The sequence below is a fragment of the Ambystoma mexicanum genome, chromosome 10 (genome assembly GCF_040938575.1).
Source record: "Ambystoma mexicanum isolate Mex_15411 chromosome 10, UKY_AmexF1_1, whole genome shotgun sequence".
Taxonomy (NCBI): domain Eukaryota; kingdom Metazoa; phylum Chordata; class Amphibia; order Caudata; family Ambystomatidae; genus Ambystoma; species Ambystoma mexicanum.
Window position 1 is genome coordinate 1,171,341,643 of NC_090932.1, and position 24,772 is coordinate 1,171,366,414.

The 24,772-nt window shown below is 42.1% G+C and overlaps 1 protein-coding gene across 3 annotated transcripts in view; it reads right to left on the reverse strand.

Annotated features, from left to right (window-relative positions):
* LOC138492131 (uro-adherence factor A-like) overlaps positions 1-24,772 on the reverse strand; it is a 1,977,591-nt gene that overhangs the window by 1,483,956 nt on the left and 468,863 nt on the right. For 2 of the 3 annotated variants that reach the window (XM_069619117.1, XM_069619115.1), the window contains exon 5: positions 1,001-1,084. The exons of the other annotated variant lie outside the window; for it this stretch is intronic. In XM_069619117.1, the coding sequence (XP_069475218.1) occupies positions 1,001-1,084 (84 nt within the window). The remainder of the gene's footprint in view (positions 1-1,000; positions 1,085-24,772) is intronic. 3 annotated transcript variants of the gene reach the window in all.

The window sequence follows — 24,772 nt, forward strand, 5'->3', positions numbered from 1 at the left end:
TATTCTGTTATCTACACAGATATATTGTACCGTTCTGCGAATGCCATAGTTTCCAGCTACCGTGGGATGGATTCTTCAATCAACAATGGCAGATACACCTAAACGGATTGTTTTAGCATCACCGTCATGTGGAATGATAGACAGGGACCGATATGTCCTTTGGCGGTCCCAGTGACAAGGAACAACCTGTCATAGTTTACGGTGTAGCAAGAAGCTGATGCCAAAGCCTTGCGATTGAAGGTGCGCAGAATCTGCATCTTCTCCCGAAAGGAACACCATGTGCGTCATTATAAAGTTTTGCTGCTCTAACCTGAGGACACACAACAATTGGTCGCTGATCGCAATCAGCGGATCGTGATAATGTGTTTTGTGAAGAGTTCTTTGTTAAATAAAATCACTTGATAAATTGCAGATTAATGATGTTTTCTTTAAAGATATTGTTTGCAAATCCGATTTAGGACGCACTGCGAGAGGATATGTGTGTTGATCTTCCGGGTTCTGCGTTAACTGACGTTATGGCATGGGTGATGACTCAGTGCATTTGGCTACGCTGCCCACTAACGTCATGAAAATAGGTGGAGCATATAGTTTGGAATAGTGATGTCAGCTTCAGGGGCGGGTGATATGATTTAGTGCCGCGCGGGCACTTGAGCTTGGGGCGATACAGCAACGGATAAGATTAGCACAAGATGGCCGAGCCCAACAGGTTGTTTTCGCATGTGTAAAAGTGAGGAAAACTAAGGTAAGATGCATAGGATTTTTTTAACGATCGATCACAGTATGCTTAAAAACACATGTCCGAAAGCTCGAGACAGTAAAATCTTTGAGCGTACTTCCCCTTTAACTATACAGTAGGAAGATAACTTTATTACTGTATCCAATGTGATTGCCACAATTTGAAATGCTAAAGATTTTATCTATTGAATTGTTTAATTGTTTAACTATTTTTCAATATTTTTGTATTGTTGAAATAATAGATTTAAATTGGAAATGTCTGTACCTCTTCATCCAGCGATGGGCAGTCGCTGGACGTTTTCTCCTCAAGCCTGCCATCCCTTGTATCTTTCTGGTTTTTATCAGTTGGCTGCAGAAGAGAAATGCACAGAGTATTTAGCTGTACAGTCATGTTCTGTGCTGCTCTTTCTATAAGCACTACACCCTGATATATCCCTAAAATATCTCAGAGGAACTAGTTATAAATCGCATGAATTTAGAGATGACTTTCACTTTTCATTATATTGGGTTAAAGTGCAATAGGTTCAGCAAATGGCATGAGTTACTAACAAATACTGCATTCACTATTGCCAAGGGTACTGTATGTTTGTGTTAAGTTGATTAAATGCAAAATATGGTGGGTGATATGGATAGCTACATTTCTGTCTGTACGTCTTTATGGTGCTGAACTTTGGGAATTTGGGAATACTTAAACAATTGCTTTAATTGAAAATGTATTTTACAGGCAGCTTCTTTTTTTCAACCAAACATTTTATTAGCTATTTCAAATTGAGTTTACAGTGACATCATATCAGCATTTTGAGTAACATAAATCATAACACAAGACCAATAAGGCATTTTGTTCTGCAGGGATCCTTAGTGGGGTGGTGCTCTGTCCATCCTCTCTGAGGGCCTCAAGAGTGGATTGCTCAATCCTTTAATCTACATTGCCTTGGAGCGAGCGTGTCAATGGGGGCCTTCTGGTAATTCCTGGCCATCTCTCCGAGTAATCCAGGAAGGGTGCCCATGTGTTCAGGAATGTGTTCAGGTTCCTTGAGCAGATTGCCATTATTTTCACTGCTACTACAATTTCCCAACATTTTGACCACCATAACGGGATTGAGGCGCCTTCTGTGTTCTTCCATAGCCGGGCCATTGCAATTTTGGCACTGTTTCTCCCAAAAGTATTGTTCTGAGATCCCACGGGATTGTCAGACCAGTGATTGCTTTGATGTGATCTGCCACCCCCCTCCAGTACACCTCTGCTTTTGGACACGTCCACAGCTAATGGAACAGGGTGCACCTGGATGCACATCCTCTACAGCAGCCCGAAGAAATGTCCGGGTTGGTTTTGTTTAGTTGGTTTGGGGTGACATAGTATTTATAGCAGACTTTATATCCCCCCTCTCTGTTTTTGATGCATTGGGTGCTTTTGTGTAGTCTGGCCCAGATCTTCCCCATTCTTCTATGTCTATCGTACGGCCAAAGTCCCTCTCCCAATTGAGCACGTACTTTTTTTTGATAGGGTCTGCTTTGTCCAGTAGGCGATACAGCGTAGATATGTTCCCCCATGGAGTTGCCGATGTTAAGGTCAGTTCTAACGCTGTCAGGTGCCTCACTCCCTTTTCCCTGACTATTTTCTGTGAGATCCAATGTCGTAGTTGGGCGTAATGGAACCGTTCTGTTTCTGCTACCTTGAATATGTCTTTAGAAATTTCGAATGCTATCGGGGAGCCCTCCTCTAGGAAATCTGAAATTTTCTGCAAGCCTCCCTCCCTCCATGTTGTGAAACTTTGTGGGTGATTTCCTGGTGTAAATTCTGGGTTGTTCCAGATTTGCGTGAGTGGGCCTAGAGTGCTTTTACAACCCCATTTCTGGGCTGCTGCTTTCCAGTTTGACACAGTATTTAGCGTTGCTGGGAGGGGGCCTTGGTTCGGTTGGTTTTTTATAGTTGGAATGTGTGGGAGATCTGCCAGGGGAGTCGGACACCATGCTGCCTCTATTTGCTTCGAGAGAGGTTGGTCTGCGGTTTGTACCCACGCGAATGCATGAGATAGTTGTGCTGCATGCTTATACCTGGACACATCAAAGACTCCCAATCTACTTCAACTACAGAATATCAATTCCATTAGTGAGATTAATACTAACAGACCTGTGATTTGTTTAGATATACATTTAACCTAATTCTCTTGGACCAGTGTGGGGAGCTGCTCTGGAAGACAAGATGTGCCATACAAAAGGGATTTCTCCACTGTGGTCTTCACATATCAAGATGCTTGTGGCTAAAGATGGCTTGTCACTTTTTTTGATACCTGTTGTCTTTAAGTCAATTATTCACATTCAAGTACATTTTAGGAATAGAAGCATACTTGCAGCAGGGCTATTGTGCTCAGTCTCACTTTTTGCATCCACAGTTTCGAATTTTAGTTTTTTTTTATTCTTTAATTTCAGTGCGCTGGTTAATCATAATTAGGCACAACAAAAAAAGTAAAACAATGCATACAATACATATATCATACTTATACAATAATTACAAGCAAATACATTAAAACCCTTCAATAAAAGTGATCATGACACAAGTGTGCTAGAAACCACATATAATAAAATTCATGAATACACCATTAATACACTGCGGGTAAAATCCAAAATTCACGCCATATATGAAAAGCTGCAGCTGTAATAACTAAGGATGTGGCTGAACAGATAGAGCTCCAAAACTGATCAGAAGTAAGATGATCGATGTTGGATAGTATGTCCCGATATCCCTTTGCATAGTTAGATTGTAATGCAGGGCACGCTGTTAGAATGTGGCGAGCGGTTTCCTCGACATAATTACAAAGTCTACAGCTTCCCTGTTCCCTACCAATTTTTAGCCATCTGCCTGTATACTCCCTAGTGTGTAAGACGTTTAATCAGAGCAGAGTTATAAACCCCCTCAGCCTTCCATCACAAAGCTTAGTAAGGTACGAGAATGGGATTCCAGGCTAAAAGCTCTGTAGTTGATATTCAATGTACCGCTTTTGCCGCTGGAGTTTGAGTGCGTTCTAAACCGCATCCTAATGCAGAAATCTTTTCTTCAAAACAAGCCAGGCATTCGGGAGGGACAGCAGTTGTTCACAGGGGAAAGCGATGCTCTCAAAATTAGACATGGCGGATTCCCTCAATTCTGTAAGGAATTCTTTCGAAATAGGCTTCCCAATACACCTGGCCAAAAGACCCATTAATGATCGATTCTCAGGGGGAACGGTAACAGGTTGACTAAAGAGATTAAACCCTGCTGCATGAGCCAGCGGGATCGAATCGATAAAACTCCCAGCTCGCTTCCATCGGGCTCTACCAGGACTGATTTAGGTATTCACAAAATGGAGCGAAAATGTTTCCGTCTACCCGTTCCAGCCATTGCACGTGGCTCTCCGACAAAATCTCAAGGTCATATAAAAGGCCAGGTACAATACTGCTGCCCTAAATGGACAGCAGGCCCTCTATGTTGTTACCTCCTTTTTGCGCGATACATTTTTTAATTACCGCCCACCTCTTCCAGATTTTTACAGTAATGTGTTCATCATAAAAAGATTTTGCTGGGCTAGATTTTATTGGGAAACCTAAATAAACATACTTTTTAACCACCTCCAATGGGTGTTGATCCATTTTCTACACAAACCCACTTGTCGGTGTGCGCGTATTCCCAATGATCACTGTTTGCTTATATATACTAATCTCAGACAATGTGAATTAGTCCCATCTTCAGTTGAACAATAATGTATTTCACTAGCTAGGTGTACAAATGTTTAGCAGGTATTATGATATTTAGTGTGTGATTGTTGTTATTTGAACTTACTCAGTACTCCTATGCTTCAGAAATGATGAAAGAAGGAAATTGCTGAGTCAGACCTAGAGATTCAACAGTTCAAGTTAGGAAGGTCAGATTACATGAACATCGCAGGAATGTAGCTTCAGCAGGAGCATAGCCCTCGCTCACGCAATTCCCCTACTTACCTGCCTTCCCCCGCCTCTGTGTAACACCAAGCAGCCACTTATCACCATGAAAATCGAAAAGGGATACCATTACTTTTCTATTTTTTTGTCGCCCATGTTGCTCCTATATTTTGTATGCAGACTCAGCGTATGCACCCAGTGCACAACCGCTTCCCCATAAAAACCAACCCATTAATCCATCACCACCCCAGAGGAAACTCGGGGATGCTAATGACACTAACAAACTTGTTGACAAAGCAGGCTTGCCAATTAACTGTCCAGACCCTTGCAGAGAGTCTTGCTTCAGTAGACCTACTTTGGCTCAATCAGGCAAACCCTTAATAGCCAAGCCCGCCTTCGAATGCAGGTGTTAATGCTGCATACACACAAAACAAAATAAACTGGGCTAACTGGATACTACTCTTCAAAAAGCATACAGCTTTGTGCAGTATGTAACAGAAAACATAGTGTACAGGTGCATGACGACCTTAGGTGGGCGAAGGGGTAAATTCTCTAGGGACATTAAAAAACTCTAAATTACATAAAGAGAAACCACATTTACAATTCTAGTTGCCCTTTTTTACTTTATTATGAAATGTTGATATGCATCGCTAGAAAGGTAAACACGCAAGCCAACTAAGACACTTCCAAAGAGGGAGAGAACAAATATTCATCCAATAACCTTAAAAAACATTGAACAAAGAATAAGAAGCTACAAATGATCTAGTAAAATATAACTAATTTAGACATGGTAACACAGTGTAATTTATGAATATTAGATAATACACCTGAACCTGACAATAATAATTGAGCAAAAAAGTAAACAAGAATAAAAAATACTGATTAACTAATATTATTTTACCCTTTCTCCCACACATTTATTTTTCACATTCTTGCTTGTTACTATCATTTCTTATTTTATTTTGTATTATTGTAATGATGAATTACACGCCAACAATCGGCCCTGAAGAAGCAGGCACTTTGTGTGTTAAATATGCACAACATCAGTGTGAAAGAAATGTGGGCCGATTTTTAGAAGATCAACTAAGGTTGACACCCAGGCATACTAGGCGTCCCTTAGAAGGAAGTATTACTTTGGAGAAATCTAAAACCACTTATTTGAAGGCTTAAACTATTGAAAAAAAAAAAACTACTAGTGCCCAAGCAGTCCGGAGAGTGTTTATGTTGACAATTGTATTCTTGATTTTGGTTTGGGATCCATCTTCTATGTATTCTCCACATCAAACCATTTTTGGATTGTATGAAACTATGGCAAACTAATTTTACTGTTCACTGGCCCTCTCCTGTCACAGTGGCCAATCCTTTGTGTGAATGAGGGGGGCGCTGAAGATATTTAGAGTGTGTAATAGATGGGGGGGGGCTTAGAAGATTCAACAATTTTAACCCCTTCTATTTTATTTTCATATTTTGAAGAATGGCTTATTGTGCGTCTACCTTTTCGGATACAATGGCGAATGGAATGAAAATCCTTCCACCATCGGCTAAAACATTGTATTCTAAACTGACCCTGTTTTCCACCACAATAAAACAGTGTCTTTCATTTCAATTGTAATTAAAATAGCAATAAGAAGTTACTGACCATCCATAATCCCATTGCCAATGTCCTTTTGTTTGTCCCTGTTGAAAATAAGATCATACTGAGGGAATTCCTTTGTATACATGATTTATTCGTCTTGGGAAGTAATTGGATGGATTTCTTGAATCTGGTCTGGTGGACAGATTTTAGGAGGCCACCCTAGTTATAGTGAACAAGGGAACTCCGAGGGGTTAGCCAAACCCAATCAAGGCAAGCATGGAGAGTGGTCAAAGCTTAGTCTCAGGAGAAAGTGAGTGGGGTTCGGGGTCCACACTGAGTCCACACAGTGAAGCACACAATAATTAAATTTAGACAGGCAGTATAAAAATACTATATTTATTATAGGCCCACAAACACACACTAAGTAATGAAACAAGCAGGTAGGAATATTACACAATACTCAATTATCAAACAGTCATATACAGTCACCTTTAAGTTTGTAGGAATGCATACAATAACGTAGACAATTAAAAGGAGGTAAGTAGTGATGCAGTAGAATGAAACCAGTTCACAAGAATGATGTCCTAACTTTATAAATCCAATCCCTATGATGTATGGGGCCTTGTGCCCAAAAGTCACAAAGCTCCTTCTTAGGAGAGGGGACAGATGCAGGAAGAGTTCTTGTGGTGGTGAAAATGTTCCAGAACATAATTAACCAGTTACAGGTATGTAAAATATTATTCCTATCTTTCGGATACAAGCTTTTAGATCTGACGATCAAAAAGCGATGGAATGGAATAACCAACGTTTATTCTAAGGAGAAAAGGGGGAGGTGAATGCTTTGACTCAAATTTTCCCAGCTGACTAGTGTGACGACTCATGGGATCTCATCACTTGCCCCCAGAAGGGAGCCCTTCCCTGTGAGGCTAGGGAGGTGAGCCCACTGCACAACATTCTCCCTAGGGGTAGCGGAATGCGGACCTCACTGGGAGAGACTATCCTCATGGGAAAAAAGACTTGCATTCCGTGAGGGAACTCACTAACCCCCTTACCTTTGAGATCATACAATCCTCAAGGTCTCCCAAGAACCAACCTGAGAAGACTGTCAGTTATTGTAATAATCCCTCATTTCCTTATATAAAACATTACAATACCAATAGAAGAAGGAATACAAAGAGTGATCATGAGTCATCTCTCAAAAGTAATTAGAAGACGAAGGTTGAAGGAGAGATGGGAACTACTCCTTTTCTAAGTATCGGCTGTACTGAGAAGAGGTGGACCCAAGAAAGCATGAAGAATGTCTCAGTGATACAAAACAGAGACTCTGGCTCACCGCTGGGGAGGAATCCTTTTTTTCCCTTTCTGTTTAGTTGCAGGCATTTGAAGTTGATGGGGAGGCAGTTTTGGAGTGTGATTTTGTAGTTGTCGTCCAGCCATGTTTCTGATATGAACAGGATGTCGATTCTGTTGTTGCACAGCAGGTCGAAGATCTCTGTTGAGTGCTTTGACATCAATCTTGTGTTGATTAGGTTGCAGTGGACTTTTATGGTATGATTTGGGTTGCGTCGTCTTCTGACAGCTGTTTTGGTTTTCTTTAACATAGGTCTCTGGTTGTGGTGGTGGTACAGTTATGTTTGTGTCATCGTCGAATAGCTCTTCCAGATTAAGTCGTAGGTTTTTGTTTTCTTCAAGTTCCTCTTCTATATTTTGTGGCTGTTGAAGGGTGGGTCCTCGTGTTCTTGTGATATATGGGGTTAGGGCGTCCATCTGGTTCTTGTTCCCTCTGGCTTTGTCCGTCTGTCAACTGGGTGTCGCTGGAGGTAGGTTCTCCTGCCGTTGGATGCAGTAGAAGGTGCCCAGGAGCTTTGGGTGCAAATATTCTTCTGGTTGTTGCCAGGAGCAGAGTGCAACCCTTTGTAAAGAAGAATAGCAGAAGGCACCAATGAAGACCTCTTCAGGACATCTCCCCAGAGGAGTGAAGGCAAGTTCCAGTGACGGCTACTGCACAACGGGTAACAGAAGGCGCCTTTCCAGTTGCGGTGGAAGAAGACCTTTCAAAGCAGGATAGCTTGATGCTGGGAAACTGAAACTTGACAGGAAGGAGACCTGTGGTACGAGCTGCTGACCACCTAAGTTCCGGGGACAAACACGTAACAGCAATGATTCTACCGAGGTAGCCCACTGGAGAATTTGTCAGTCCACCGGGGGGGTCCATGGACAATTCCAGGGACACTTCCGAAGGCTCAGGATGGATGGATACTCGAGAATGCATTGACACTGGTTGGTCCCACCAGTCCAAGGGTTGAAGTACCGCTCAGGGGCTTTTTGCAGATCAGGTAGGGCATACGAGTTTAATACGCTGTCGATAAACCAATTAATAGATATTCAGGGAAGAGCACCACAGGACGAGCAAGAACTGTGGAAGCGAAGTGGGTGTTCTTTATCCCCCTCAGAAGCTTTATGGCAACAGCAAAGCACTGGAAAGCCAGTGATGCCAGTAACTTTATTAAAAGTTGCTCTTGAACAGCTTCATTACCTCGCGCATGTAACTAGAGAAAGTCTTGCTGCAAATATTGCAGAAGATTGGTTCATTCCTAATTTGCTGGAACACGTTGCACTGTTTATGGTGAATTGCATCATGTGTCAAAGGTGTACTGCTGGGCATACACTGAGAACGATTAGAGGAGTAATACCTCGACAGAGTGGTCAGTTTCAGCACCTACATATCGACTGTTGATATGCTGCAGACATGTAATGGCTACAGGTAACTATTAGTGGTGATGTGCCCCTTCTCTAGGTGGATCAAAGCCGGTCCGTATGAACACGCTGATGCCACTTGCACAGTTTAATTTTTAGTATGCAAAGTTTTCCCAAGGTGAGGTGTGTGCAAAGTACTAAGATCCGATAATGGGCCACATTTTGTCAATTAACTATTCGAAAGAAAATGGCTTTTATTAAATATAAAGCACAAGTTTTCTTCTGCATATCACCCACAAGCAAACGGGATATGTGAGAGACTCAAAGGCCTCCTCAAAGAGAGGATTGTCAAGATTAAATGGTATCAGGTAATATTTTCGCCACCAAAAATATCACCGTACATATGGTTGTCGGGAACGGCCATAGGCGATATTTTTGGTGCCGAAAATATTAGGTGCGGGGGTGACCCCCGCACATAAAAAAATGATGCGGGGGTGTCCTCCGCAGGGTCCATGTGTTATTTTTGGCGCAAAAATATGGCGATATTTTTGCATCGCGATATTTTTGCGGTGAAAATATCACATGGAACCGATTAAATTGACTTTTGAAAAAGGGATGTTTGTATTGCCTACCCCATGCCTTATACGCCCTTCGGAATCAGCTAGGTTCGGGCCACCACCTCACCCCGCACAAGTTAATGACAGGGCGTCGAATGAGAACGCCCCTTACACCTTTGTCTAGGATCAGGGGTGATGCCCAGAGTGTAGCTAAGACTTTAGGTGATGAAATGCATGATTATTTGACATGTATGACTACCAGTGTTTCTTTCATTTCAGATCAAGTCAAGCATCGGGGGGAAGGTCTAGGAATTGTCTAGAAGACAATTTGACGACCAATCCAAGTGAACTATTACCAACATCTAAGAAGTGGCATGAACCTCGGCTCAATGGTCCATTCCTTGTGGAAGAAGTTTCCCCTTCTGCAGTTAAATTTTCGGGAAGACGCGTTCGGCTGCATCTGAATGAAGTGAAGATTTAGAAAGGCAAGACCCTCCCTCCCACCATTGCTGACCTAGAAGCAAGACAAGAAGAAGATTTTCTGCGTGTGCAGACTCGATCGATGACTAAGAAGAAGGACGGTAAAGCAACAAGTGACTAGCTCATACTTTATTTGGACTAGAATTCAGTAGACACTCCTTATATTTTTTTTAATATATTGGAACAGTGAATAACTGCATAAATACGATGTCCAAACATCAGTTCTTGATCAGAAATTGGAAGAGATCAATATCCAGATTAATTCCGTGAAGAATATCTGTTTTAAGTGATAAAAATGCATGATACCTGTCAATAGTGACGTTCATCGGATTGTGGTTGCTGTCTTTATGTTCATACTTCAATCTTACCCTGCTCTTGTTAGAAGAGATGTTAATATTCACACTTTTGTACAGGATCCTAAAAACGGTCCAGTGACAAGAAGACTCCTTATTGCTATAATTTAACAAATTTTACAGTTTCAAATGTGAAAGAAACTCAATGATTGCATTAAAAATAATTAATGAGGAAGACTAAACGATTATAGAGAGAGCACAAGTTCAGCAGCAGTGGGATGGCACAAGAAATGGTTGTCCAGAGTTCTATGCATAATTATATATTTGCATATTTGCATGATTGTTCTCGTTATATTTTTGTTCCTTGTTTTCTACAGTCTCTATTATCTTAATGGTTCTACCGAAGAAAGAGTTCCTATCATTTTTCCCACTATGAGTACGAATTATGACAATTTCCTTGATCTCTATGGATATGTTAGAAGACATAAAAGAGATGCAGATGAAGATAATGAAAAGATAAATACCTATCTAGAATATTCCGCTCACCTGGGTAATAACATGTAGTATCAACACATGAGAAAGGTGGGGGAAAGAGCATCTGATGAGAGTTGCTATGTCTACTCTCTCATCCCCTATGCCATGAATAGAGTAAGGACTGTCATTTCGAAGGAGGTAACAGAATACGATGCAAAATGCCTCAGCCATCTTGCAGCATGTACTACTCGAGGACAGTTCCAAGGAAGTTGGGCGACCTTGCGATGGAGATCAAGATGGGAATTTTCATACCAGGATGACCATATCAAGACCATACAAATGGAGAAGGAGCATGGATGGAAAGATAAATTGTTTGTGTATCCTTCTGCAGTACAGGATTAGGTGATCGTTGAAGAAATGAAGAAAATGAATTGTCCTGGTGTGACGGAAATAGCAGGATCGCCTGAATGTTGGGAACGAACACAACTATTGAGCTATGGACAAGTGCATACCAAGAAGGGATGGGAGGAAGGAATGATGTCCTGTGCAGCTCATCTGCTGAAAACGAATTACGTACAAGAAGGGCAGAGAGTGAATGATGGATCCTTAAAGTCATGGTACAAGCACTCGAAGAAATTGGCATGGGAAGAAGACGAATCAGGCCCAGTAATCCCATTGGTTAATGCGACAATGTGTTTCCGAAGCCATGGAAAGAAACACGTGGGATATAATAAAGGATGCAAAACCACAACTGACGTTCCTGGAATGAAAGAAGGGACAGCTGTCCTTATGGATCGATATTGGGCTTTTGGATCTAGAGCCTATATGAAGTTGCCCAGGGATTGGGGCGGAGTGTTTTTCCTGGTGCTCATCCATGTTCCAGCATTAGCGATTCCTCAGAGCGATCTAAACATTAGTGAATTTCCAAAAGTGGATGACCACTTGAGAAAAAGAACATCACTTGAACTCTGACGGCCGAAAATCATTTTTCAACCAAATCAATAACAGCGTATGAAAGCAGTCCTGAGGAGCACAAGTTGTTCAGCAAGATTGCTATGATAATGACAGCTATATTTATGCCTGGAATTCAAACAGTGGCGAACGCCAAATGGTTGCAAATCACCAGATAGGAGCTTCTGTAGACAATCAACGCTACCATAAAAGGATTGAACATCATTAAAGAAGAGCTGTGTGCCATACAATTGATAACCCTCCAGAACAGATATGTCCTTGACATGATCACAGCGATGGAAGGAGGAGTTTGCGCCAAAATCGTGCCAGCATGTTGCACATTCATATCTTCTCACGATGACCAGAATGGGACCTTGACAGAGGCCATATCGATGTTGACAGACCTGCATACCAAGATGGAAGACGAGACAGATGACATTGATGATGACAGCTGATGACTCCTTGTTTTCATGGATTCCTCAGTGGTTGGCGAATCTATTCAAGGTTCTTGGAGTAATACTGGTGCTAGTAATGTTTGGATTCTGTATAGTCAGGGTGGTGATGGCCCAATGCAAGAACATAGCAAAGAAGGTGGTAGGAATGAAGATCATGATTGATGTAAAAAATTAACCAAACGCCAAGGAGATGACTGATGACGGTGTCAGAAAATACATAGAGGCTAGCATCGTAGCACCTGAGGGAACAAAGTTTCTGTATCCAAAGAATCACAAGAATTATGTAGGTTGATAGTTCTATTGTACCCCGAATGGACAATGTAAGTACATGACCTGGAGTGTCGATGAACATGTTAAATAACCAGGGAACCTGAGGGGAGTGATGAAGATATGGACACCCAAGAAACACTTCAAGAGAAAATACCAGAATGTAGAAACACTCGAGGAGGTTGTCAAGGACTTGACCAGAGGGGGGAATGTAGAGGAGCAGCTGCATACCTCTGCAGGAAACCCTCTCCCCCTTCCTCCCATTTGTTGGAGACATGAGACTGTGCCGTGTTTGACACCAGCCATTGTGCCAATACCACAGTGTGTGTTCGAAAGTAGATGCCCTTTGAGACAACCCTACCGAATGTATTCCCAAAGTGATGACAACCTAAGGGAGGAACTCCCTGAAAGAATATGAGAAAGACCAGAGAAAGGAACCCAGTGATGTCATGAAAAGTATATATGATGTCCCGAGATACTGACTGAAGACATATAGATCCTAAAGAATCTAATGATGAAGTAATCAAGTGAACTCTTAAGTACAAAGAAGAAGAGAAAATCAACCATTCAATAGATGTACATACGCTGAAATGCAAGGTAGATTAAGTCATCATAGAAGCTGGCTATACGTAGTAAATAGAATGCAGGCAAATCCACCATTAGATAGAAGCTGGACATCGGTATCATGAACTTAGTAAGCCAGGACGCATGACGCATCAAGGGAAAACTGTTTTGCAGCAAGAATAAACAGATTCATGGAGCTGCAAGACGAGGCTGTCTGTCCTGGAGACAAGACTGGAGAAGTCAAGGTCAGCTATCTATTCTGGAAATTAACAAACGTGCAGAGGATGAATCATCCCTTGTTAAGGTGCAAAGAAAGAACACCAAGAGTGCCAAGTTTAATTCATTTAGAGCATCTAAATCCTGACAAAGTGGACCAAATCATGGTCTCTTGTCACATGAGCCAAGGATGAAAATAGAGTTTGAACTTGGAGTCCTAGACACGATAGTGAGTGCCCTCACTCCCGTGCATTCTCAAAGACAAGGATACTTTGCAAGGCCAAGAACAAAGACAAACTTCATGGCAGAAGGCATGGGCGATGAGAGATGCTGGGCTAATTGGGTGGGAAGGTAGTGTCATGCCCCATCTCTTTGCACCTGGGCCTGGGCTTACTTGCTGCTAAATGAACGGAATGTTCCAGACATGGTACAAGCGTGCCAACCAATTATATTAGTCCATATAAAGAAGGACCTTATAGTTTGAAGACCAATTGGAAAATGTGTATCTAATGTTTCTGAAGATTACATGTTTTAGAGGTAGGCATATGTTGTCCACCTGACAGTAGGCAGTCAATCACAATCTTAGCTCCTATGGAAAAGTATACTTAGTTCTATATAGTATTACGGGTTCTGTTACACCCGTTGTTGAAATCTAACCCTGTCCTGAATAATAGTCCAATTCTGTGCTCTGAAAATGCTGGTTGTTCACTTGCCTTGCCACTCTGTGATGATATAGTTGGTATAGGTACAAAGACTCCCTCTGACATGCCAGCAGTTCCGGCACCACAGGCAAATGTGCAAACTGAGATTTTATCTTCGATTAGGGATTGCTTAGTGGCCCTAACTATCGAACAAAAGACTCTTAAATCTGCCATGAAAGTGTCAACCTGTGATTATAATTCTGATCTTTCATTAACTGCAGATCAGAAAGTCAATGTCAGAAATGTTTCATTTCAGCTACCAGCAGCAATTGAGAAAACAAACTCTATGCAAGAAACCCCTCGCACAAAGAAAATGGTCACAATGACTTCGGGTGATGGAAATAAAAAATCTCCTCATTTATACTCGATTTTTCTTAGTTGTCGGGGTGGTTCCTTTCCGAAATACACCATGAACAGAGGTAGCATCATGGAAATATTCTCTGATATCCCAATGCTGGAGAGTCTTGCCTCTGGAGACATTGATAGGATTGAATTCCCTGATGAAAATGATTTGACTGTCTCATGTCTGTGGATTAGATCCCGAGCCATTTTTAACATCATATGGTCTGCGAGGCTGGCGCTCTTTGAATTAGGATTCAAATTAATCCCTACTAATGATGAAAATCACCCAACTGAAGACATGCAACCTACAGAAAGAATAAGAGCTGCGGGACCAAATCCTGCAACTCTGCCAAATGAAAGTACATCCTCTGCAATTCAAACGAATAGTTGCTGTTGTTGTAAAAATGCATAACTAGATTTTGATGAGTCATGCCCTCTCACACACAAAATTAGAATTTTGAGTTGGAACACCAGAGGGCATAAGCACTTATTCAACAACCCAAAATCCATATTACCAAACTTTGATTTAGTGCTTCTGCAAGAGACTTGGCTTACGATTTCCCCATCATGGGATAATCATCATATACATCTGACTCCTGCAATTAAAGGACTGAAAGGTAGACCAATGTCTGGTCTAACAATAATTTCTGATATCTCAACTGTAACTAATGTAACTGATTGTCCCTCTCCGAATTCCTATATGCAATGGTCTGTAATTCTAATTCAAGGTATAAAATTTGCAATCATTAACTTATATTGGAATCCTGTAGCTATTCTAACATCTAATTTTCTAAAGGATCTCAATGCCATCATGGAAAGCATTGCTGCTATTCCCAACATTATGCATATACTTTTGGCTGGAGATCTGAATATTCACCTTTTTATGACATCTAAAAAAGGAAATTCGGAACGGGTCTCTCAGTGGCTTTCTTTTGTAGAAACTTGGGATTTGTTATTGCTGAATGGTGCATCTAATACTGACATTCCACCTTCTTACACTTGGTCTAGTGGACAACACAAAGCAACTATCGATTATGTCTATGTAGACAGAGTATTATTTAATCAGATATCCAAATTTCTTGTTCTACCCTCCTTGGATAGTGATCATATGATGCTGACGATTGAATTCTCTGTCCATACTCAGAGTAATTTGCAGGTCCATCAACGACAACTAAAAAATTTGAAGATCAACACACAGCTAAATAGGCTATACTAGACGAATCCTGACTTAGAAGCGTTGGGCGAAGATCTGATTAATGATTATCATCTCCTTTCAGAGAAAACATCTATTCCATTAGAATATTATGACAAAATGCACCTTTTTGCTTCCTTTAGCACAATTGCGCATAAAATGAACAATAACACTCGTTCCGCCCATGTATATGATCAATCAAATAGAAATAGAAAATCTTTATTTCGTAAACAAAAAAGACAATCCTTGCTTCTACCGCAGAAATATCGCGGCTCAGCTCTACGTAAAATAAAAACTGACTATAAAAATTGGATAAGAGCACATAAAGCAAGCATGTTTCAAAAAGATGGTGAACAATGGCTTCGAGTAGCTGAGAAAAAAAATACCTCTCAGATCTGGAGATTAATTAACTCTGGCATGACATGCTCACAACTTTCATCTCAAACTAATGGTGTATCGGAGGAATGCTGGGCTGAATATTTCACGAACATGTATGATATACCATCGAACAACAGCAAACAAGAGCTACCGAGATTTGAAGGTTCCCCTTTCTCTTTACAGTTTGATATAGATGACATTTTATTCTATATTAATAAGGCAAGTTCATCTAGAGCCCCGGGCCCTGACAGTCTGTCGAATTACACTCTAAAACAGAATCCGATTCTATGGGCTAAAGCTTTACATGCTGTTTTTCTTTCTATTCTGGTGAAACAAAGTATTCCTCCATCTTGGTGCAAAGCTGTGATAGTCCCCATTTATAAAAAGGGTGATCGCACAAGCCCAGCAAGCTATCGCCCAATAGCATTGCTAGACGCACCTGGGAAAATTTTTTCCAGAATTATTCTGCGGGATCTTAACTTCTGGTTACATAATGAAAATAGACGCAACCCTTTTCAGACGGGCTTTGTTGCGGGGCTAGGTACTGCTATTAATATAACTATACTCAATGCCATTAAAGCAGCCCATGTAATGAAAAAACAAGCTCTGTACTTGGCATTTGTCGACTTTCGAGTCGCTTTCGATTTAGTTGATGGACAATTATTATTTGATAAAATGTCGAATTTTGGTTGCCCGTCAACACTTATTTCATTAATAAAACTGTTACATTCCGATACAACTATGCAAGTCAAATTGAACCTTGACGGGTTGTTATCTAAAACCATTCATACTAAACGCTGCCTAAAGTAAGGCTGTATTCTTGCCTCTACATTGTTTAATATGTTCATTTTTGACCTAGGCGTAGATCTTTTGAAGGTAATTAATGATGCACCTAAACTCGGCAAGCAAACCATCGCATGGCTTCTTTATGCGGATGATTTGGTCCTTATCTCACAAACACCAAGTGGACTTCAGTCACTTCTTAATCAGCTAGAATGCTTTGTTGTTAAGAATAATCTTACAATTAATTTGGAAAAAACCCAAGTTATGGAATTAGGAAATAATCATCTGAAACCTCGGAAACATAATAATTGGGTCTTGTTTAAACAAAAACTAATGATAGTTGATGAATACAAATATCTTGGTGTAATGTTTAGTAACTCCATTGCAAACAAACCAGAACAAAGTAGTTTGAGTAGAAAATTATCATCTTTAATCTCGCAGGCCAAAATACTTTTAGCCAAATTTGGCAAATTCTCTTGTTCTCATGTTCTCACATTTTACCTACAAAAGGTAATTCCCATTTTGACTTATGGGGCTGAAACTTGGACACCCCAAAAACGAGAATATTGGGACAGAATTGAAGGTCAATTTTGGAAAAAAACTCTTAATCTGCCGAGCTCGACACCAAATGCTCTTCTGCGATTTGAATTGGGCACTCTCTCGATGCACATTCAAGCAGTCTGGAAAAGATGTAATCTTTTACGGAAATGTATCTTGGGAATAACTACGAACAATGTGTTAGCAGCACTGGCAGACTATTTGTTATGCTCTCAACATCCATTTCCAAGGAATTGGAGAACCTCAGTGTTTAATGATTTGAGTGAAGCGAATATATCATTTGAAATGTTACTGCAGATTCCGAACAGGGCAAAATTGAAATTGTACACATTTGACTGGCAATACACACAACAAAAATGTTTAGCATTGAAGGACTTTGATAGAGCACTATTCGGTCATAAGAAATTTCGAAAGGCGGCCGATTATCTATTGAAATGCCCCTCAGCAACACTGAGAAATCAGATTTTAAGGTTTCGATTAAATCTGTGGCCTACAAATCAAATACTGTTGAGAAGAGGTCTAATCAAAGCAGAAGTTGCACATTGCCGATTTTGTAAACTTGTTGAGATGGAAGAAACTCTTAAACACCTACTGATTGTATGTGCTGGTTTAAAAACACAAAGAGAAACGATTATCCATAAACTCACCCAATTACATTATTTATCTCGTTCTAATGATGAGTTATGGTATGAATTGTTTGCCACATCTAAAATCTCAATAAGAATAGCTACTATGCAGTTTCTAAAAGCAATACTGCACCCAGCTGAATCTATAATTATGTTCTAATGCTAAAACATCATGTTATAGTAATGCAAATTCAGCTAAAATTGAATTCTACGGTGTGTGGCTTCTGATTTATGAATTGATTAATTACTGCTACTGTGAATATGACTATTTGATGAGTATACTCTAGAATTTTCAGGACTCTTATTTTTAACAATTGAAATTATTGCACATTTATGTATTTTGAGAATTTGTGATGAGAATGTATATTGTGGTCATTGTAAATGAAAACAATGTATTTTAATGTATTAATTTTCTAGAAAAGTTTTGTTTTGAAAGATTAAATTAACTTGACCAACCAAAATAAATTAAAAAAATAAATAAATAAATAAATAAAAAGTATACTTAGATGTTCCCCTTAGCCAATCCCGACCCTTGATAGGTGCTTCATTATTACCACGTAATATGAGGTCAACTCTGACGTATTTTTGATATAAAAGCCATGTTTTGTGTAAATATCGCAGAGAGACTGAGTGTACTGTCCGTCCGTTGATGTTCAGTGTAAACTCCATTTTTAGATCATTGTTAATAAAACAGTACTTTGCCATCTTCCTGAGTTGGTTTGGTTATTTGGACTCGGAATGTATTCTGTGTCATTCCATTCATTACATATGCACGTTCCTAAAGGGCCCTAAGCTCAGTACTGTGCTCTTTTGCTTCACATTTTATACCTGCGGGGAAGGGAAAGGGCCATCAGGTGTGTGTGATTCTGGTCAATTGCCTGACTTTGACTGACCCTTGTATCGGGACATGTCAGGTAAACGGTTCTGGTGTTAGTCCGTTCTCTTGCATGTTGTGCGAAAGTGTTTGTGTTGGAAAAGGGGGTGGCAGTGTTTTTGAATAGCCTATGTGGTAGGATGGGGAAATGGTGTTGAAAGAAGGGGATACCGCGTCTCACCCACTCCCCGAGGACTCTCAATCCAGATGATCCTCCCTCACTGGTCCACCCCCAGGAACTGGATTCAATAGCAATGGCTGTGTCCTGGCCACCTGGATGACAGATCAACGGGCACTAGCTAGGGAGACACTTTCAGGTTTCTCACAGTACCCCTACTAGCAGTGGTGGCTTGGGTAATATATCTACACAAAACATAAGATTCCACCATTGGAGCATCTCTTTATTCTTATAAATGATCAAATTTGGTATAGACTGGTATCTAAACCAAAATATCCTGTTTGGTGTTTTTCTGGTATGACATTCCAAAGTATAAAAACACAAAGAATATTATAATGAGGAATAAGTTACTTACATGTAACTCCTGCTCTCCAGCATTGGTATCTTTCATAGATTCACATGCTGTGAATATTCCCCGTCATCAGGCTGGGAATCCTCAGTAACATAGAGCAGTTTACACTTAAACCAAAACTTTCAGTCACTTGTATGCTCTATCATTTGTCAATTTTGGGTCATACTGATCACAGCCGATAGGAGCACCTCCCTTAGCTCCTCCCCAGTTGGCCATCTTCGGATTTGGCAGCGCACGTGAGTGGCAGTAAGAGCCAAAAGATGAGCTATGCAGGGTAGGTGGGAGGGTTGCATGTGAATCTATGAAAGATACCAATGCTGGAGAACAGGAGATACAGGTAAGTAACTTATTCCTTGTCCAGCATTGGTTGTTTCATAGATACACATGCTCTGAATAGATTACAAAGCAGTATTACAATACCTATGGGCAGAGGCAAGCTCCCATCATAACTTCCCAGGGGAGATTTACCCATCTCACGCAAAAAGGTTCTGATGAACCGATTGGCCGATTCTAGATTCTTCTGCAGAATGTCTGTCAACACAATACAACCTGGTGAACGTATACACCGATCTCCAGTTGGCTGTATGGCAGATGTAAGGAAGCGGAATTCTGGAGAAAAGCTGTGGTTGCAGCCACTGCTCTGGTAGTATGATCCTGGGCCTGCTGGGAAGACGCCTGTCGGCTTTCTGATGGCAGAAAGAGATACAGGTAGCAATCCATCATGCAATGGAAGACTTAGAGAGAGACTTCCCAGGACCAGATGGTCCAAATGAAACAAACAACTGATACGTTGTGCAGAAAGCATTTGTTTGTGCCACGTAGTACTTGAGGGGGCGCATCACATCCAGCGTGTGCAGAGTACGTTCTGCTGGAGACCTGTATGTGCGAAAGAATACAGGCAAAACCACTTGCTGGTTTAGGTGGAAAGCAGATGGCACATTGGGCACAAATGTTGGGTTGGTACGTAGAACTGCCTTGTCCTATGAAACTTTAAATAGGGCGGTTTCACAGAAAATGCCTGTATTTCACTCACTCGTCTGGCTGAAGTTATGGACACCAAGAATGCAGTTTTCCATGAAAGGTCTTTAATAGATGCGTGGTGCATGGGCTCTAAGGGTGGCTTCATGAGTCTTGAGAGTAGCACATTGAGCTCCCACGCTGGTGCCGGGAGCCGGACCGGTGGATAAGACCAGAAGAGCCCCCGTAAAAATTCCTTAGCCAGACGGTGGGACCACAGGGAAGGCACACCCAAAGCGCGGTTTATCTAGTAATTGCGGGGACAGATATGGCAAGAGCTCGTCTGGTCGGATGGTTTGAGGTTGCAGTCACTGGCTTATGCACCACATTTGAAAATGTTTCCACTTGCTTTTGTAACATTTTAAGGTGGACGGGGCTCTATCCTTGGTCATGACAACTTGGCAGTTTTGAAGAAAGGACAGCTCCCCAAACTCTAAGAAAACAGGACCCAGGCTGTCCGATTAAGAGAGGCCGGGTCGTGGTGCAGTGCCGCTCCTTGATTCCTGGACAGGAGTGCTTGGTGAGGAAGCAGCTTGATTGGTGGGGCTGACGCGAGGGCAAGGAAGTCTGAGTACCAAAACTGTCTTGGCCACTCAAGGGCCATGTCAGGGCTGGCTAGAGTAGTAATAAGGAAGAGTTTGGCTGGAGTAGTAATCAGGAACAGTTTGTACATAGAATTAACATTGTGGTTGCCCAAGTCAAGATGGAGATAAAGAAACTTAATCTGATTGGTTTAAAGAACAATAGTATGCTTGGTTTGTCTGATTGGTGGATAGGATAATGGGTTGGATTCTTGGGAGGTGAGCAAGATTCTAAACTGCCTTTCATCCATAGTAATTCAGTGGCTGGTTGTGTATTAGTTAAGCTCCTTAAGCAAGGCCTTTCAGAGTTCAGAAGATTTACCAAAGAAGTAAGAAAATCGTTTGCTGAGTCGGAGTGAACTAGAAGACATCAGGTAGGATCGTTCTTTTTAAAAGCTAAAGATTTTCACAGTGAACTTTCATCTTTCATAAGAAAACTTAAAGAGTTAACGAGTTTTAAAGTTTACTGAGTGAAAAGACGTTTTACAGTTCTATTACAATAAGGAAACGCGTGTGAAGACTGTGCACTCAAGTTTTAAAGTTGTTTATTGCATAAAAAGTGTTTCAAGACTGTTTAAACGTGTGCGCGAGTTCACGTGACGTCAGTAACTTTGTTGTGGGAGTGCGCGGGTATTCTGAGCGATAGAGCGCATGTCCAAATGAATAGTGCGAGTGGTTTTTGAGCGCGTGCACATTTTTAACGTGAGAGACGTTGCGTAAGAAAGCGCGTGTTGGGTTGCGATAGAGCGCGAGTCCATTTTTTAACTAAGCGCCAGTTGTTTTGAACGTGTGTACAATTTTCAAGTGAGTGATGTTGCGTATAACCGCGTGTGTTTGGTAGCGATAGAGCGCAAGTCCATTTTACTTAGCGCAAGTTGTTTTTTAGCACTCGTACACTTGTTTTCACGCGTGCGCGTATTTGTTGATATGCGCGTGTGAATTTTATATGCGAGGACAATTTTTCACGTCTTGTGATTTCGCGTGTTTATCGCAAACGCGTGTCAAGAAAAAAACTATGCGTTCGTATGTGTAAAAAGAAAAGGTTCACACGCAGAAGGAGAGCAGCATTCAAGAAAGTTTGAGTTTCTATTTAATGTACTTTTTATGCAAAAGGAATTCAATTCTTCAAAGAAAGACTGCATTTCACAAAAGCATTTAAAACTCAAACTTCATAGAGTTAAAAGAACTTAAAAAGCAAAGAAGAATATCTAAATCTGTAAGGTGCTTGCAAGGGTCATTACTTTAGGATTCTAAAGAGACTTGAATGGCTTGAGACTATATGCACTAAGCATGATAATTGTTTACAAGATATTCCATACAGATAATTAACCTCTAAGTCTTATACAGAGGTTTAAGAGGTAATGAAATTAGAGTTTATTTTAAAATAATTTAGAAAGGAAGTTTATATTAATATATAAGTAACCAAGTGTATTTGTTTACTACAGATACCAGAGCCTACCAGACGGTTGCAGGGCTGCAGTGTCTCAGTTGTTATTTTCTCCAAATTCCCCTTTCCCTTTCTTGGGGTTCTCAGCTCAGCTTATACTTAAGGGTTGAGAGGTGAACTCCTGGTGAGGGTCTGTGGGGCCAGCATCAGTTCCTGTGGAATTCTGTCAAGCCGGACCCTGACAGGCCACTAATATCAGTTTGCACCGATACAGTCTGAAGGTGTGCAGGACTCGAGGGACCAGAGGAATGGGGGAATGGGGGAAACGCATAAAGAGAGTTCCCCTCCCATGGAATTGTGAAGGCGTTTCCCACGCTCTCCGGATGGGTAAAGCGGCTGGCAAAGGTCTTGTAGCGTCTGTTCTCATGGAGGGCAAAGAGAATGATCTCTGGAGTGCCCCACGTCTGAAACAACAGGTGTAGCTGGTCGTTGTGCAGTTCTCACTCGTGGCAGGAGCGTAACTCCCTGCTGAGAGAGTCCGCCAGAGTGTTCTGAATTCCCGGTAGATGGAGGGGAATGTGAAACATGCCCTGCTGTAGGGCTCAGTGCCATAGGGTTTGGGCTTTCTTTGAAAGCTAGGGAGACCTTGTTCCTCCTTGCCTGCAGACATAAAACATCAGCGTTGTGTTGTCCGTCACCTTCAGGAGGGGGAGAAAAGACTTCAGGGCCCAGAAGAATGCTTGTAGCTTCAGCTGATTGATATCCTGGCTCTTTTCCTCCGCCGACCAAAGCCCTCTGGTGTGTTGGCCTTGACAGTGGGCACCCCAGTCCTCCAGTGAAGCATCTGTCGGGGCGGTTGCCTGGTGGTTCGGAGGTCTCAAGGGGGAGCGCTACACCAGGTGTTCCCTTACTGATCATCAGCAAACACTTTGTCTGAAAACTTGTGTTAGGTTAATCCGATCGTCCTAGAGCCCGAGGACTGGACCCAGCAGGCATCAAGGAATACCTGAACCGGTCTCATGTGCAATTGGCAGTTGGAGACTAACAGGATGCAAGATGAAAACATCCCCTGCAGGAATTTTTTGTTGTGGACTGGCGTCACTCAGGCACTGTTGAGGTAGCGCACCTTGTATAAAAGAGCTGCCACCCTTTCGTCTGACGGTCTGCCGGTACAGGTCTGGTTGTCGAGTGTTGTTCCACGATAGAGCGCCTGCTGCGATGGAAGTTTGGGAAGTTGATGGAAAAGCTGAATTACTGTAGACACTGGATGGTGACGGCGGTGTTGATTTCTGCCAGAGGAAAGGAGGGGGCCCTTACCAGCCAGTCGTCCAGGCACGGGTAGATGTGGACGCCCCTCCACTGCAGGTGAGCCACCACTGGTGCAAGGCACTTGGTAAATACTCGCGGGGCAGACTGCAGTCCAAATAGAAGAGATTTGGACTGATAATGTATTCCTGACACCATGAAGCGTAGGTACCGCAGGTGTGAGAGGCGAATAGGGATGTGGAAGCACGCATCCTCGAGGTTGAGGGACGCCAATAAATCTCTCTGCTGTAGCAGCGACAACACCTGCTGTAGCGTAACCATGCAGAATGTTAGCAAGTTTAGGAACTTGTTGAGCACCCTTAGTCTAGGATGGGTCTCCAAACCCCTGGCTTGTTGTGCAGTGCCTTTTTCCTCACCAGGAAGTAGCGGGAGTAAACTCATATGCCCCTCTCACTTCCTCAGAACCTTCTCCATTATGCCTTACTGCTGCAGAGTTTTCACTTCTTGAAGCAAGAGATGCCGTAGTCTTTCTGGTTTGTGCTTGGGAGGAATGTCTGGTGGATAGTCCACGAATTCCAGCGAGTGGCCCTGCTGGAGGAGGGATAGCACCCATTCGTCGGTTGTGATTAGCGTCCATTCGACAACAAACTTTGACAGGCGTCCTCCCACTGGGGTGCTGACGTGGGAGGGCCAGACCCTGAGCTGGTCATGCTTGCTTGCCGGGCCCCTGTAAGACTGGGAACTTTTCCTGTACTGGTCTCCCAATGCATACAGGATCTTGTAAGAGGAGGAAGACTGGTACGTGGTGCGTTTATCCGGCAATGTCCTGCCATAGAGAGCTTTTCCAGAGCGAAAGGACTGGCGCCTTTGCTGAAGCGTGCCCAAGGAGCAAGCAGTTTCTGTGTCTGTTTTTATGGACTGCGGGTCCTCGCCCACCTTTTTTCCCAAAGAGGGCAGATCCATCGAAGGGCATTTCTATGACCCTGTACTGGACGTCTGTTCGAAAATCTGTTGCCTTGAACGAACCCTGTCGGCGCAGCACCACTCCGTTCCCTAGCTGGAGAAAACCAGTGTCTGCGATGTCAACAGAGACAGTAATGGCATGGTCGGAAGCCAACTCACCTTCATGAAAGATGTCAATGGCTTCTTGCTTTTTGTGGTCTGGTAGGAACTCCAGCAAGGGACCCAATTTGTACAACTGCTCGCGATCGAAGCGTGCGAGTATGGCCATTGCATTTGTGGCCCTGATAATTGTGGCTTCGGTGGTAATAACCTTCTTACCAAAGGTGCCAAGGTGTTTTCCTTTCTGGTCTGGAGGTACAGAGTAGGATGAGGATGGATTAGCTGACCTTTTCCT